This window comes from Dermacentor variabilis, unplaced genomic scaffold, assembly GCF_050947875.1.
Source record: "Dermacentor variabilis isolate Ectoservices unplaced genomic scaffold, ASM5094787v1 scaffold_12, whole genome shotgun sequence".
Classification (NCBI taxonomy): domain Eukaryota; kingdom Metazoa; phylum Arthropoda; class Arachnida; order Ixodida; family Ixodidae; genus Dermacentor; species Dermacentor variabilis.
In genome coordinates, this window is record NW_027460280.1 from 31,926,642 (window position 1) to 31,942,498 (window position 15,857).

At 42.5% G+C, this 15,857-nt stretch overlaps 1 protein-coding gene across 1 annotated transcript in view; it reads right to left on the reverse strand.

Annotated features, from left to right (window-relative positions):
* Positions 1 to 15,524, reverse strand: part of LOC142566120 (SOSS complex subunit B1) — a 67,895-nt gene extending 52,371 nt beyond the window's left edge. Inside the window, exons 1-3 of the mRNA XM_075676920.1 lie at positions 15,247 to 15,524; positions 15,029 to 15,126; positions 7,459 to 7,597 (exon numbers count right to left, since the gene is read on the reverse strand). Of these exons, the coding sequence (XP_075533035.1) occupies positions 7,459 to 7,597; positions 15,029 to 15,104 (215 nt within the window). The 5' untranslated portion in view covers positions 15,105 to 15,126; positions 15,247 to 15,524. The remainder of the gene's footprint in view (positions 1 to 7,458; positions 7,598 to 15,028; positions 15,127 to 15,246) is intronic.
* Between the last annotated feature and the right edge of the window lie 333 nt (positions 15,525 to 15,857).

Sequence of the window (15,857 nt, forward strand, 5' to 3'; positions counted from 1 at the left end):
ATGGGCAACGCTCGCAGAAAGCAGCCCCATAGAAAATTTTGGTTATATGCTGGAAGTTGTTACGTGTCCTCTAGAGGGTGTTCTGCCGCAAAAAATTTTTCGAATTGGGTCACTAATAGCCGAAATAGGAAATATTTCAGTGCCGCGAATGCATGATTTCAGGAGGGGGAGCTTCACCGCAAACATAGGCACTCTCTCCACTTGCCCCATTTAGCCTCCGCAAGCGAAATAGCCTGCGCTCTCCCATACCGCACTTCGAGGATCGCGTGACGCATACGTTATGGGCCCTGCCTTCTCTCTTTTTTTTTTTCTCTCCTCACTTTTTTGTGGCGCACTTCCGCTGACGGCATCGCGTGCAAGCTGTTGCAATTGTCTCATTTCGCGGAGCACACGATCTTGCACGCTGTGCAGGAGGACCCCTGACTAGTGGTATAAGTCTGTGCTACATGAATACTGAGGCAGACACAAACAGATCACAGAACATGATCTTGCACTGGAACACAGTAGAAAATGACATTGTTTCGGTGTCTGCGCGCGCGACTACACAACGTGGGAACAAGCAGACGAAATCGAAGTACATCTCTCTTGATGCAGTTCGAAGTAAAACAAAAAACATGCAGATATTTGGTTTGTGTGTTATTATTTTTCTAAGCTTTAATTCGTCTATTCTAGCAACATATTACACAAATAACAGATGTTGGCTTGAATAATTCGAGAAGTCACGTGTCACCACGAGCGACGTCACAGCGTGAACACGTGTACATAGGTGCACTAGCACGTGTATGTCATCCTCCGGCTTGGAGCGTGGCGGCCGCGAGGAGAAGAGAAAATGGCATTCGGTTTGAAATTTCAGATCTCTCCACGGCACATAGCCATGCAATACTTTGCAGACACGATCATTATCACACATTGTACACTCTGCATGTGTCAGCTCAAAATGGCCAGACCTGGTTAGGGGCCCTTTAACTCTTTCGTTATCACGCCTATTCAAATTGATCACCGGTGAACGATGCTTTACATCGCCAATTTCAAATTATTGGAGCCGTGTCTTATCCAAGTAAGGCCATCCATTAGTTAGTACAGGCATTGCACGTTCAGAATGAGTTGAAATTTTTGCACTCTGGCGATGTTGTGACTTTTTGATGGACCTTCTTGTGAACCAATGTGCGTATGTTGTAGCGAAAAGAGGCACGGCTGTCACGTTCTGCCATGCTCGAGAAGAAAGCATGCCGCTCACGATTACGCCACACTAGCATCAAAATTTTGTAATCAAATGAGTCCCAGCACATCACGAATTAAATTATATCACCGGCTTTACTGTCCAGCAGTGCTGAGCGGTGATAATTAACCAAAAAATGACGCCATCTGTTCACCAGTGACCTTTGGTTTGGAGTCCGAGTCGTTTTATTCCACTAAAGTGTCTGAAGGTCCGCCACATGTCCAACATGTGGACACGGTTTTTGAACCAGTTTCCAAGAGTTTCGGTAACGCTTCTTTCGTAAAAATCCCGACAAGGGGGTGCTGCTGCCAGTGTCACTGCATAGTTATCGAAAGTCACTCCCATGGCGTCGGCCCACGCAGCTGCGTCGCAAGAAAAAGCATCCTGCCCGAAACTGTGTTGCACCCACACTTGAATTTAGTGATTAGAACTCGAGTTATGATTCCAAGATGACAATAAAGCAGATTTAAGCTTTGATGGCGACGATGTTTTAAGCCAGCATGGGACATCCGCAGCTGTTCACAGGCGAGTTTCCTTTACGGCCTTGAGCAGTCTCCTTCCTTGTGCGCATTTATCTGCCTATCTTTTTTCACGACCTGAGAGCTCTACTGATTATCTTCAGGGTGCAAACTTCACATGGTTATAATGTGCTGCCATTGGCAGCAAAGAAACTTCCGTTCACACCAAGAAGGCCGCCCACAGCACATCTCGGCCCAGCGCAACGGATCAGCACAAGACAGTTTACAACGGCATGGGATTTCTTTATACTGTTGTTCTCTGCAGAGGTGATAAAGACAATGTGCAAAAAATGCAAACAGATATGCTTGGATGCATAATTTTGCAGTTGCCCAGCTATGCTGAAAGCAATCGGTCCTGGAAGACGTGCACGACTCTAGACGAATTGGTGAAGTACGGTCCTTGGACTTCTCATCTGACCATCCTTAGAGGATTCCGAAAATGCAGAACTGCAAAATGTGTTACGAGGACCACAAAACTGAACAAAAAACCATGCGTTTTGTGGGAAAATTGTGGAGCGCACCTATGCTTCACAAAATCCAGGAACTGCTTCACCGCATGGCATGAGCGATGCACTGGTCTTAGTTTCTTTTTTGTATCAGAAGAACGACAGTGTACTGATCATTTATTTTTTCAGACACTATTCCTGGGTTATTTATCTTTGAAATGTATATTCTGAATTTTCTTTGATATTAATATCTTTGTAGATATGTTTTTATTGTTGCTTTTATCAACTGGCTGCAAAAAATGGTGCTTTCTAGAATTTTTCTTTTACCTAATAATCTATTTTTTTTGGCAACATATGTTTTTGGAAAGAGCATTTCATTATGCATAATATGCTATGCTGCAATGTGTGCTGGAATATTATTTCTAGTGGCAAATAATTTTTTTTCGAGACCTATCAAAACACTACCATTTTCTCGCGGTAACGGAAAAAGTTAAGCTGCCAGCGGCGCGTAGTTGGCGCAGTTAAGGTCCCATGCGCCACCTGCACTTTGCAGAACAGTAGCAATGCCCACCCGCATACGCCACCATCACGAAATTCAAGTACTATATTGAGCAACACGGAGCAAAAGTCTGTAAATAAATTTAATGCGTGATGGGTGACGGGCAAACACAAGACAACACCATAGATTTGACCATTACAAAATTTAAATATACAGAAACAACAATGAGCAAAAGTTTGTAAATATTATAACATTGTAGTGACGGTCAAAAAACACAGTAGAAAGACTCTTAATGATGAAAACTAACTCTTTATTAGATGAACTTGAGTCCCTAAAGACAAGTGACATTCAAAGCACAAAGATAGTGGCAAACAGAGTCAGCAATTGTCAAAAACGTGATCAGTTGGTCAAGCGCGTCGGCTTTTATACATGAGTCGTCAAAGGTTCCAGGATAATCGCTGGTGCCCGTGCGTGTCTTCCAGAAAGTAATACACAATTCGCATTGCGCATACAATCAGATCCCACAAGATTTGGTGACAACAAACAAAAGATAGAACCATTGATAACATTAGAAATACTTCCGATACATGCAAGCGCGTTTTGCGCTGAGTGATAACGTTTAAAATCTCGGTAACCGAAGACAGATAAACAAGTACACGTGTCAATATTCTATACTGCTGGAATTGTAAAGAAATGACGTTGACCTTGCGTTCTTCTATAAAGATATCTGCATAAGAGCACTGAAAGTAAACGTGCCATAGAAGACAGTAAGCCCCTCTTCCCCCCCCCCCCCCCCACTTCCCACCCCTTTTTAATTTTTAAACTTCTGGCTCTTGTTCCAAGGTTTTATGCAAAGACTAAAACCACTCACTTCAAGCCCCCAAAATTCATATTTCAATTAGCCCGAATATAGCAAATGCTGCCGAATTTTTCTGCCCAAATTATATGGTATACATATTACAACCATTCTAACTATTCGATTCGAAATTATGTGACCAAATTACTATTCACATCAAATTCGATTTGAACCTACAATTTACTAGTTGTCCATCTCCAGCGAAAACGCTCAACAATTCTAATGCAGAAGTGTCTGCGATGGTTCATTTGAACAGATCGTCCTTCTAACAGTGTTCTCGGCTGTGCACCAACTCACCGGGCGACACTCCTGATCCGGCAGTGCGACCGCACACTGTCTGCTGCACTCGATGTAAGTATCGTATTTTGGCACATATATCTAACACCAAAATTTTAAAATAGAACAGAAGTCAGGGTGCGAGTTATTTGTGTATTTTGCCTTGACGTGCAGCTTCATGGTAGCACACGTTGCGCTGCCGTGAAGCCACACTTCCAGAACTCGTCACTCGTGCACATGCGCCACGTAAAGGCGCGGATGGATGGATGGATGAATAAGGCTGAACCCTTTAAATCAGGTGGCAGCACACGCCACCTAGCTCTGACTAGTAATATATCTTGGACTTGATGGCGGGTGAAATTTCACTCTTGCCTTGATTTCAGCCACCAATCAGATTGTCTCCGTTTGGTCATTTCTACCCACTTAAAGTCTATGTTGCCTCCACCGTCCCTAAACTTCCTCAATTTGTTAGGTTGCTATTTCCAATTGCTTTTCCGAGTAACAAATCCCATCTGGTTGTTCATCTTGCCTCCCTTCCTACTTTCATTTCTCTTCTAAAACTCAGCTTGATTCGTTTTTTTTATCACTACCTAGACTTCTTGAGCCATATTCATCTATGCTCATTAGCCCTAGCCTATCATACCTCCTATGTGACATTACTACATAATCTATCGTCGACTGCAGGCCCCCTACCTCCTGTCGCGGCTATGGTGGCGTTCAGGGCATGGAATCCACCAAGCCCTTCGACTACTACGTCAGGTTGTAGAAAATGAAAAGAAAAGGGTTTATTTAGTTTAGTTACATGGCTCCAGTTACGGAAGCCCATTCCATGCAGGAGCAAGTTAAATGTCTCAGTTCACATCAGCGCCCTCTGTCCTCACTCTCGAAAAGTCTCCGCTTTTAATGCCACCTTCCCTAGATGAGTCAACTAGGGAATCTCAAGACTGTCCAGCAGCAAATCATAATCGTTGGCTCCGTTGCGTACCACACCCATGCTCGCAACAACCTGCAGTAACTCCGCCTCCGAAGAGACTGGTTTGGAATCTGTGGCAAAAAAGCAACCAGCGACACCCAGTTCTTCGTCGTTGTCCCCCTCCTTTTCATCCTTTGTTCAGGCTTCTGGGTAATGGTGGGGTGAGCGTCTTTCGTGGAACCCTTCAACAGTCTGTGTTCATGCTGCGTTGACGTCTGGATAGGAGGGGTGGTGGTTTGACACATGGCAAACATCCAATTAACACCTTTTTGGTGTTGAGACGTAACACTCCTATGTTATGTGCCCTTCACAATTCACAGTACTGTTACATACAACTAAGTCATGCCTTTCCCACATATCCAGCAGCATGTTGCCTGTTGAGTCTGTGTACCCGTCCATATCTTCTATGTGTGCAGTCATGTCCCTTAGTATAATTATCTCACACCCTCTTCCTCCTCCTAGCTCATTAATGACACTTGATATGCATTCTACCATTTTTTTTTTCCCTCTTTGACATGTGCTCCAGTCCACAGGTATACAAAGCTAAAGAGTGTCTGCTTCCCTGCCACTTTCCCTTTTAGACACAAATGTTCCATGCATTCCTGCTCGACCCTTTGCCGATTCATACTTTTAGGAATGAAAGCCCCAATTCCACTACCCCCCTTTCTGCTGCCCTCTGTTCTATTGCAATATTCCCATGATAGTCAGGATTACAGTGTGGTTGCTCCATGTCCCTTAGATGTGTCTCCACAAACCTATATACCATAAGCTCCTCTTGCCTTACCTTTTCTTCTATTTCCTCCCACTTGAGCCTATTCCTGCCACCTTGCATATTAATATACCCTATGTCTGAATTAAGTTGGCACAGGTGCTTACATCTATGTCTTCTCCTACAAGCTCTGCGTTTTTTTAATCTTGGTGCCTCTCGGGGTCTGTCTTTGTCTACACTGGTGGCCTCAGGGCTCTGGGTCCCCCAAAAAAAGCCATTGCTTGACTGCCCATCCTACTACCTACCCTCCTCCTCATGGCACCACTGTAGCGAATGTCATCCTGCGCAAAAGGGTAGGAGCCGGACTTGTACACGCGTCAGTTTACCTATTTTATAGTCCGGCATTTCCAGCGTGCCAGACGACAGCCGAAGTTGGATGCGTTACATAAGTGACACCAGGATCACCAAAAACTTGCATCCTGTACAGTTTAGTGAACTGAACGTGGCCCGCAGCAGCGTGGCAACCAGCTGCTGCTGCAGCTCAAGTGCATCACGAGCGAGCACTTTTTCATTTGGCAAAGGCAAAAACTTAGCTCTTCAGAGCACATGAAATGTACGCCAGCACGCTGCCAGCCAGTCATGTTAGCGTGTGATGCGCTTTGGTCTAGCCATCCCAGTGTGAGATAAGAGGTTCTATTCCCATGCTGGGCACGCCACCGCCATACAAAGCGTACCAAACACTGTCAGGCATGCTGGCTGCGCTGTCACCCTACCACTCTGCACCGGGCATGACGTGCACCCTCACTACGCCAGATATATCCACGCCCTTAAGCGGCCCTGTGTACAAGTCTTTCATTTTTTGCACTTCCTTTATTTGAAACAAATTTTTTTACCCCTTTTAGTTTGAATAATCAAGATTTGACTAATATATTTCAGCTCTCGCACCAGAGCACTGGCAGCTGAAACATTTTGGTAATTCACATCCAATTGTGAATGCTGCAAACAAGGTTTTCACATTTCTGCCAGAACATTAACATTTTCTTTTTAGTTTTTTTTTTTCATTCCTAAAAAAACACTTTTTGAACATTTCAACATAGCAAGAAAGCATTGCTGATCTGTTAACGAGGCTCCCATGAGTATGAGAAGCAAATATTATTGCACTGCATGCAGCAGAGAATTTACTGTCTCGTGCCAAAAGCAGTGAAAATCACTTGCTCTCCTTCACAATGTCATCATGCAGTCTCATTGCAAGCAGCTGGACCAATCAACAGCTATTGGATGATTTCGTTATTGCGAGAACCTTCTCCGTAATAAATTTATTGCTTATTTGATTTAAATAAATTAGAAATATATATACTTGCAATCTCAAAACAATAGTAAAACCATTTCATCTTTACAATGCCAGCGTACACATGACGGTTGCGCGTTGCTGCGTCTGCTGTGCATGGCCTCAGAGGTGAAGAGCGTAGCGTAGATCATACCGTCCCAAGCCGTGTCACCGCCGAGACGTTCAACCTTTGGACGGGGCCAGCGGGGCATTGTTCCCTTGCCCTCCTTTGTAGTCTCCCCTGTGAAGCTTCCAGCGCGCTAGTGCAAATAAAAGAAGAAAGCCGCCTCATCGGTCCGATAACTAAGTCTAACTTCACTTGTGCTCGAAAGATTCGAAAAACTTTTGCAGCAGGAGATTTGTGAGGTGACGTAATTCAATAGTGATGTCATTCTATAATTAGTCAGAAAAGTGTTTCAGGGCCCCTTTAAGTAATTAATTTTCTAATGCAGCCAGTGACCATTTTTTGTCAGCACTTTTGTCGTTCTTTTCCTGCTCATATTTAACCCTGTCATGGTGAGTATTACTTCCTTGATGACCATTTTTTTACTAGTGCCATAAAGACTCCCAGCCAGACAAAAGTTTTGTCAAACTCTTGAATTGTAAAGAATTTCCACAAAAAAAGCACTACTGACCCCTTGGTAAGCTTGCAAATGTCACCCTGCTGGATACATGTGCCCGGCTCGTCCCAAACAGAGACATTAATCGATCCTGATCGGTCGGCCACCTTGCATGTCCGAACTTCGTGGCCTTCTTTGGTCATGTTTGGTCGCCCTAGAAAAATGGAGAATTATAAGAGTTCAGTACATTCACTCACTTTATTTGTTCAACAGTTACATTATGTGAAAGGGGCCACACAGAAAAGCTGTTACTTGACTGCTTGAGAGAACCTTTGGTCCCGTTTTTGGCACTCACAGCAAGAAAGCAACAATGCGGTGAACAAATGCAAGAAACAGAACAGGTAAACATTTCAAAGTGTGAACGTGCAAAACCAATTTAGTTCAAAACTTTCAGAACCGCCTATGACATAAGGTAGAAGCTTCAAACTACAACTGCTGCTCTGAGCAATGATTGATGCAATTTGAACTGCGGTTGCAGCTACAATGCGAACATCTTGCTGTGTAAAGTGCTAGGTGTGCCGGTTTCTAGCATGCAGAAACAATATCTTAATAAGTACAAATTGTCTCACGGTGCATATTTCCACACTACTTAGGTGATTAGACCCAGCTAGTGAAAACGACCTTCCCTACTGCAAACAGCCAACATATCCCAAGTGGATTCCTACCATAACCTAGGTGTTCTCATTAATAGTAAATTGCCCTGGTCCAACTATATTTTGTAGCAGATGCCTCAAGGTCACTTGATTATCTAAAGAGAACACTATTCCTTTACCCTCCTGCAATTAGAAAACTAGCATATGAAACATTTGTTTGGAGCAAACTTCAATTTGCCTCCCCCATTTGGAGTCCTTACCAGGATTACCTTATTAGCTCTCCTGGGTCAGTTTAAAATTGTGCTGCCCGGATTATATCATCAAAATATGATTAATATATCAGCATTACTCATATTAAATAATTTCTTGAATTAACCCCTTTACAAGTTAGCTCAACTCGCACGACTCAGTCTGTTCCACAAGTTATACTTCAACTTTTCTCATCTGCATGGCATGCTGCTATTTCCGCCTTCTCGAAATTCTCGTCGCTTATTTAATTCCAAAAGCATTTGACGTCTTTATGGTGCAACACTGCATTCAATAAATGATTCCTTCCTACAGCCATCGAAGAATGGAACAGTGTTCCCAAAGCTGCTGTTCTTGAGTGTGATCCAGCTAAATTTAGAGTCTTTAACAGCACTTTTTTGTTTTATCCTTTATATAAAGCACTGTTTTATTAATGTCTTGTACATTTTCTATTTTATTTTTGCTGCTGCTGTTATAAATGTGTACACTGTTGGCTAAATATTATGACCAATTTTGTTCTTTACTGTGCACACTTTGTATTTCCTTGTCTCGTTGACTGTCAACATGTTAATTACTGTAAATCATTGTTTTCATATGAAACAATTTTTGTTTTTCTTCTTTTGCTCCTCCTCCTTTATGCATTTGCAGTTCCTGTTTGCTCTAATTTCCCAGTACTGCTATTACAACACCCAAATTTAACTACAGAAATTTTGTCTTTTGTTGTACTCGCTTCATATTTATTTGTTTGGAAAATGGCTGCTATTCTGGTAATTATTGCATTCGTTGCATGAATAGTAAAAAATATCATGTCAGTACTCCTTTAATGAAACACTATATACTCGTATAATTAATGTACTTTTCTTTTCTTTCGAAAAACCAAAGAAAGGGTGGGGGTGTGTTTAATATGTAGAGTAAATTTCACGGAACCTTTTCTGAAACAGCCAAAACTGGGAAGAAAGAAGATAATGACCAAAGATATGCATTAGATAGCTTGCAGTAAATAGCATCATCATCAGCCTATTTTTATGTCCACTGCAGGACGAAGGCCTCTCCCTGCAATCTCCAAATACCCCAGTCTTGTGCTAGCTGATTCCAACTTAAACCTGCAAATTTACTAATTTCATCATGCCAGCTAGTTTTCTGCCATCTTTGACCGTGCTTCCCTTCCCTTGGCACCCATTCTGTAACTCTGATTGTTCACCGGGGTGGACCATCCGATCCAGTTGACCAGTCCACCAGCTTTGGAAGAAATATGCACATCCACAATATGTAAACAGTGACAGCTCTGCAGCCTTCAGCTCCTCTAGGAAGGCGCAACACGTCCAGATTCATAGCGAGCACCTTCTACAGGGCGAGACCAGCCTACGACGACACGCTAAATCATGGAGAAGTAGGCAAAGAAAGCTTCACTTTAAATGTTCCCTCTTTTCTAGCCATGGAGACAAAATTCCTTCCTCTATGTTTCTAGCTGCACAACTGTCTATGAGCCGCACTGTATCACTTGCAAACTGTTTTACACTGTAACACTTGCAGTAAGAATTTACACCAGACTCAATAATATTCACACTGCCATGAATAATCAAACCTGCTGCATAGTGCGATGTTAATGCAGTCTCTCCTGCCCCCACCACGCTGACTTAGCAGCTATGGTGGTGCATTGCTAAGTACAAGGTCGTGGATGGGGGTGAAATACAAAAACGCCCGTGCCCCATGCATTCGGGGCATGTTAAAGATCCCCTGGTGGTCAAAATTAATCCAGAGTCCCCCACTAATGCATGTCTCATACTCCAATCGTGGTTATGGCACGTGAAACCCCAGAATTCAATAGTCTCTTATGCACTTTCACATAACGCACATATGGCTTAGTGTATGCAAGGCTCATGCCAATTAACCTGCCGTGGTTGTTCAGTGGCTATGGTGTTGGGCTGCTGAGCACGAGGTCACGGGATCGAATCCTGGCCACAGCGGCCGCATTTCTATGGGGGCAAAATGCGAGAGCACTCATGTACTTAGATTTAGGTGCACATTAAAGAACCCCAGACAGTCGAAATTTCCGGAGTCCTCCACTACGGCATGCCTCATAATTAGTAAGTGGTTTTGGCACGTAAAACCCCGTAATATTTTTTCATGCCAACTAAGTATGCATGCAGACCATGCAGCAATTGATGCATGCTTGTGTTTGGTATCTTTTGCCTGAAATACCTTGCTCACTGTGATTAGGGTCCTTCGATTTCGTGTAGAATCTGATAATTGCTGATTTTGTACCCCAAATAAACATTATGAAAATCACATCAAACACAATTTTTTTCCAAACTGTCACCCTTTCGTAATTGGCAAGAATAAATGCAGGTGTTATGAAACCAGTGAACACTGCCCAACTTGTATGTGTAAGTGGCAAACGTATTTCATATTAATATTATTAATGAATAAATATAAGCTTCCTGTTCGCTCAACACTCGAGCAAAACCTAGCATATAATATAGTCAGCGCCCGCTGGCCCAGGGTGATCAAAAGTTTGTAGCTCTTTTAGTAGTCGCATTTAGTACGTGAACGCGAGAATGGCGCAACACATCGTAGTTCCCACACGATGTGCCCATATTAATGGGGGTAATGCGCTAGGTGGCAAATGCAGCACTGACGTTATACTGCATTGCAAACAGTAGCTGAGATGCTGAATGTTTCCTTAATTAACTAAGGTACATTCAATGAAGGCTGGCAGACTGGGCTAGTTGGTGTTCCATTAATTTTATTGCAAGGGCTTCGAGTGAAGCAGTAAAACGGGACGACAAGGACAAAAGGCCTAACAGGTCTAGGATGGACATAGGAAAGCTTGAAATGCACATAGAATGTACGCCAACAAGGGCTTTTAAGATAAAAGAAATGCATCACACCTCTGAAACGGACATTGAAGAGAAAAATGATTTTAGTGGCATTAGTAAATTACCCTTCTACAGTACTAAGAAAGCCACTTTCATCATGAAAAGACGCTTTGTATGCCAGAAAAGAAGCAAAAACGAATGGGTGGCAACGCTTCAACTGAAATTCTCATAGCAGCTTGCCACGACATTATGAATTTTGATGCTGCCTGCGCTGATCTAGTTAAATTTCTATTGGTGGGAATAGAATACATTGTATTCTAAAAGAGCAAAACACTGAGCTTGCAAAGTTTCAAGAACTTTTGCTGAAAGCCAATGGCTGTAATGCGAAAAAACGCTTTGCAGTCCATCACGTCACACTGATGTACCAGCCATGGTGTTTTTTTCTTTCTTTATTACACACACATACATTTCATTATACAAGATACGCAGTGGCAAATTCAGGCAATTTCAGCAGCAAATTCAAAAACTAAACTTTGACAGTCATTTTCTCTTCAAATAATTAACCTATTACCACGAAATCAATGAAAGTAGAGTTCTTCAACAGTACTTTATCAATCTAAATTGAACCAGTTTCTCTCTTTAGTGTCCCTTTAAGAAGCATTCATTCATACTATTTTATTTTCCTTCGTCAAAAAGGAGGGGACGAGACTAAAATTTGCAATAGCAACATTACAGAGGTCCAGACTCCTTATTACATGGCAGCACAGCTGTTGAAAAGAATGAACATCGTTCATAGATAACAAATACTTAGAACACTGATCACAGTCAATATACATACAAGAACACGGTTTTACATTGCATAGAAAAATAGAAAACAAAAAAACACATTCATGTAAATAATACAGTAAGAACAATTTTATTCTAGGACAGTTTGTCTCGACAGACACTTAATGGCTTTTGTAGAAGTGCACAGAGGATCAAAATCCTCCTTGAATAGTTTATTTATTAGTACAGACATCGTGTGACGTAGTGGTTGTTTATGACCGTATACTCTGGGGGTGAGCACAGCCCATGGTTCTTTGAACCTTGTATTCTTAATACACAAATTTTCTTTGACATTTGCTAACGAGAGAGAATAATTTTCATTAGAATGGAGGAAGCATTTGAACATCATCATTAATCTGTGGTCAAACAAACAAAATATATTTAAGGAAAAGTTCAGATGCAAGGTAAGGGACATTTGCTATACACCGGACAGCTCTCTTCTGAGGCATATGCAGCTTTTTTAGATTTGTTATGACAGTTGTGCATCACACAACACTACAATACGCTAGAAGAGAGGAGACAAGTGGAATATGCCTGTGTGCACCACTATTTGTGTTTTTTTTTTTCCTCTGAGAAAAAAAAATACAGAGAACCAAGTAAACGAGGGATCACCAAAAATGTCTCTTATTGTTGCTTTTGTTCTTGTAGCTTTTTTTGAAAGTGTAAATAATGCCCGATAGTGAGAATTTGCATAGATAAGTTCCATCACATGATTTCCAACTCTTTGTCATTGTCATTATATGTTCCTATCAGTAATTTTGCTTCTTTAAATAAAATGTGTGTCCAAGCAGAGATCATTGCCTGTGTTGATTGTTTATGAAAGTTACCAGAAAGATCCCAAACTTCGGGCTCCCAGAAAACAAATAAACCATTTCTCCCCAGTTTTCCTCAAGAGAGAACAAAAAGCCCAATCAATCCCCAGCTTTCCAGTTTAAAAATGCGACCACATTTAACCCCCCAAACTTTTAAAAAACATAAAACCCAAAAAATGAAGGACCCTATGTATAGTGCACGATGTCCCACTTGAAGGGTAGATACTCCATTTCCATTACACAAGTCTGCATGCTAAAGGTGCAGAATGAAGCACAGGAATTTCAGACTACTTTCATAAGGATGTTCAATCACGATATAAAAGCAAGAGACCTTGATCTACAAAACAAATACCTAGATTTAGCATAGCACTATATGACATCCACCTGCTTCTAGCGTGCTCTTTTCACAACCATCATTGTTGCAGAAATTGAAGTGAAATTTTTCATTAATATTTCTTCAACTTTGAGAGACATACATTTTCAGTGTAAAGCATTTGCCTTTCATGTAGTAAGGCCTTTAGCGAACTTATGTCCATATGGAGAAACAAAAGATATACGGCAGATCAGACAAGCAAACTGTGTAATCAGAATTGAGAAGAACTGGCTCCAAGATACTTTCTTTAAAAGTACAAGGGTGTGATTCTTATCTGTTCATAAGAGCCACAAACATGAAAAGAACATGAAAGAAACAAGAAATTCCATGTTCCCAATGGTTAAAACCAAAGTGCTGAAAAATGTGCTCGCCTTGCAAGCACATTCAGAAAGCACTCCACCACAATATATCAGCATGTAGGCAGCATCTCTCCACGCAATACAAAATCTCAATGCCACCATGTACACACGTAACCATGCCCATCTCTTGTGGAGTGACTGGTTGCACACTTCAACAATGCATGTGATGTTCATGAGTTTACATGCCTGTGCATGCATGATACACCTTTGTCTTTGTGAACCCGATGTGCAAAGTATGACAAAAAACAGAAAAACATTTTATCTCAACTTTATACCAGAAATAAACCACAGCACAGCCATGCTTTCTGCTGCTCATGATTGCTCCCCAACCATATGATTACGATAATACTTTTCCACCTTCTTTCAGATGTGTCTTGCCCTATAACTCCCACGATCAACACCCAATGACCTAGCTCACACCAAAGGACTTAGCAAATGTCCTCACTATTTCCTTTCAAGAAAATCTCGCACCTGTGGGACAAACAAGCCTGTCTGAACAATGGCTGCCTGCCGAGAATGCCCTTCTCTCTTGGCCATAGTAAAGCAACCTTGTTTGATAGAGCCCTTCTCAAATATCAGCAGCAAAGGACCTGGCAACATGAAGTAAAATGACCCCATGTACATTGCTGTAGTGAGCAGCTAACATGACAAGACAGCACACTTCTAATTTCGACTCAGATTGGAAGCTTTCCTCTTGTATGCAAGGCACTATAGATGTGACACAGTAAACGAAGTTGACTTCAAGCTTTGAACACTTGCATTAATAGTACAAGGGTTCACATTGCAACGTTGCTTTGTGTGAAAATGGCTCACAAATTCAGTAGATAAAAAGAGATCCTCACAGAAATTACTTTATCCCAATGCTCCTACTATAAGTTACATGCAATGCACATTTATGGGGAGCAGGGATGTTTTCTTAGCCAAATATTAAATCTCATGAAAGTTGTATCGTTTTACGACTTGACACTTGTAATGCACTAGCGGTCGCTGCCCCTGCAAAGATCCTCAACCCTATGCATAAACATGCCGCCACCACTTCTAATAATTAAATTGTGGGATTTTACGTCCACAAACTACACAGTGGAACCCCGTATTCGAAGGCTCCGTATTAATTTAGAGATCTGTTTTTTTTTCTTCGTCTTTTTAACGTGCACCTAAATGCTAGTACACGAGCGTTTCTGTTGCATTTTGTCCCAGTCGAGATGGGGCCGCCGCGGTCGGGAATCGAACCCGCTAGCTCGTGGTCAGCAGCGGAAAATTTACCGCCAAGAAAATGTTAACAGGAGTCGGGCAATCCTGTGCTGCTGTAATAGACGTTCGCATATTTGGTTCGTACGACTCAGCCGCGACTTGCGTAGGAACCACACTGAAGGCAAACATTGAACAAAATCAATGCGCGGACATTAGCGGAAACAAACGTCAACAAAACGATCAGTGGAACAAGCTGCCTGTACCTGCTGAAGCAGCAATTGGAACCGATCCACGGAGATCGCCTTTGCATCGCTAGTGCTTACGGAATGTACCGTTCTTAAAACGCACAGAATCGAACGTTTCTCACCTATTTCCAAGACGATGAATATAATACTGAGGTTTTTCATCCCTGGCTTCAAATCTCGTATTGTTGTCGGCTCCATTACTTCCGGTGCTTCCTGATGCCTGTACGAAATTGAGGGACCGAGAACCATGTTGACCAGACGCAGAGTTCCAGCAAAATGGAGCACGCACGTGAGCCGAACCAAGTCTCGTGCGCCAAGCATGTGAAGCCAACTCGCTTACCTGTTTAAGAATATTGTCACGAGGATCACGACAGTTGCGCTAACGGCGTACGCCTATCGTGTATGGCCACATGGCTACAAGCGCATAGGCTTTATTTCGCCACAATTGCGAAACTTATGTTCATACGTCGAATCATGGAGCGTTCAACGGAAAGAAAAAGAACTAGTCGCGAAATAACATAACGGCCTACCGCGTAATAGCATCAGCTTCCACCATGCACAACGCCCGCCATCACTAAACGCCGCAACCGTCGCAACTGCAACTCTGCGTATGCGGGCGGTAGTACACATACAAGTAGTAAACGCGAGCGGAGCGCACCGCGCGCATGCGGCCGATGCGGCTTGCAAGCCACCGGCGCGGAGCGACGCATGCATGCTCATGGCGCTACAGGCGAAGTCACGTACCTTCCGTCGAAGAGAACCGCTGGTGTTCGTGCTCAGTTGCGCTACTGTTCAGGTGGTATCCACAATTAAACTCTGCTCTGGGTACTGTCTTTTTGGTGAGAGAAAAAAATCTTTATTTTGTCAAGTAATGGTTGAATTATGCAAGAGAAGGTGAGGCGTGCAGACAGGACACAAGAGAAGAGAAGCGTACAACACGAACGCCGTTTT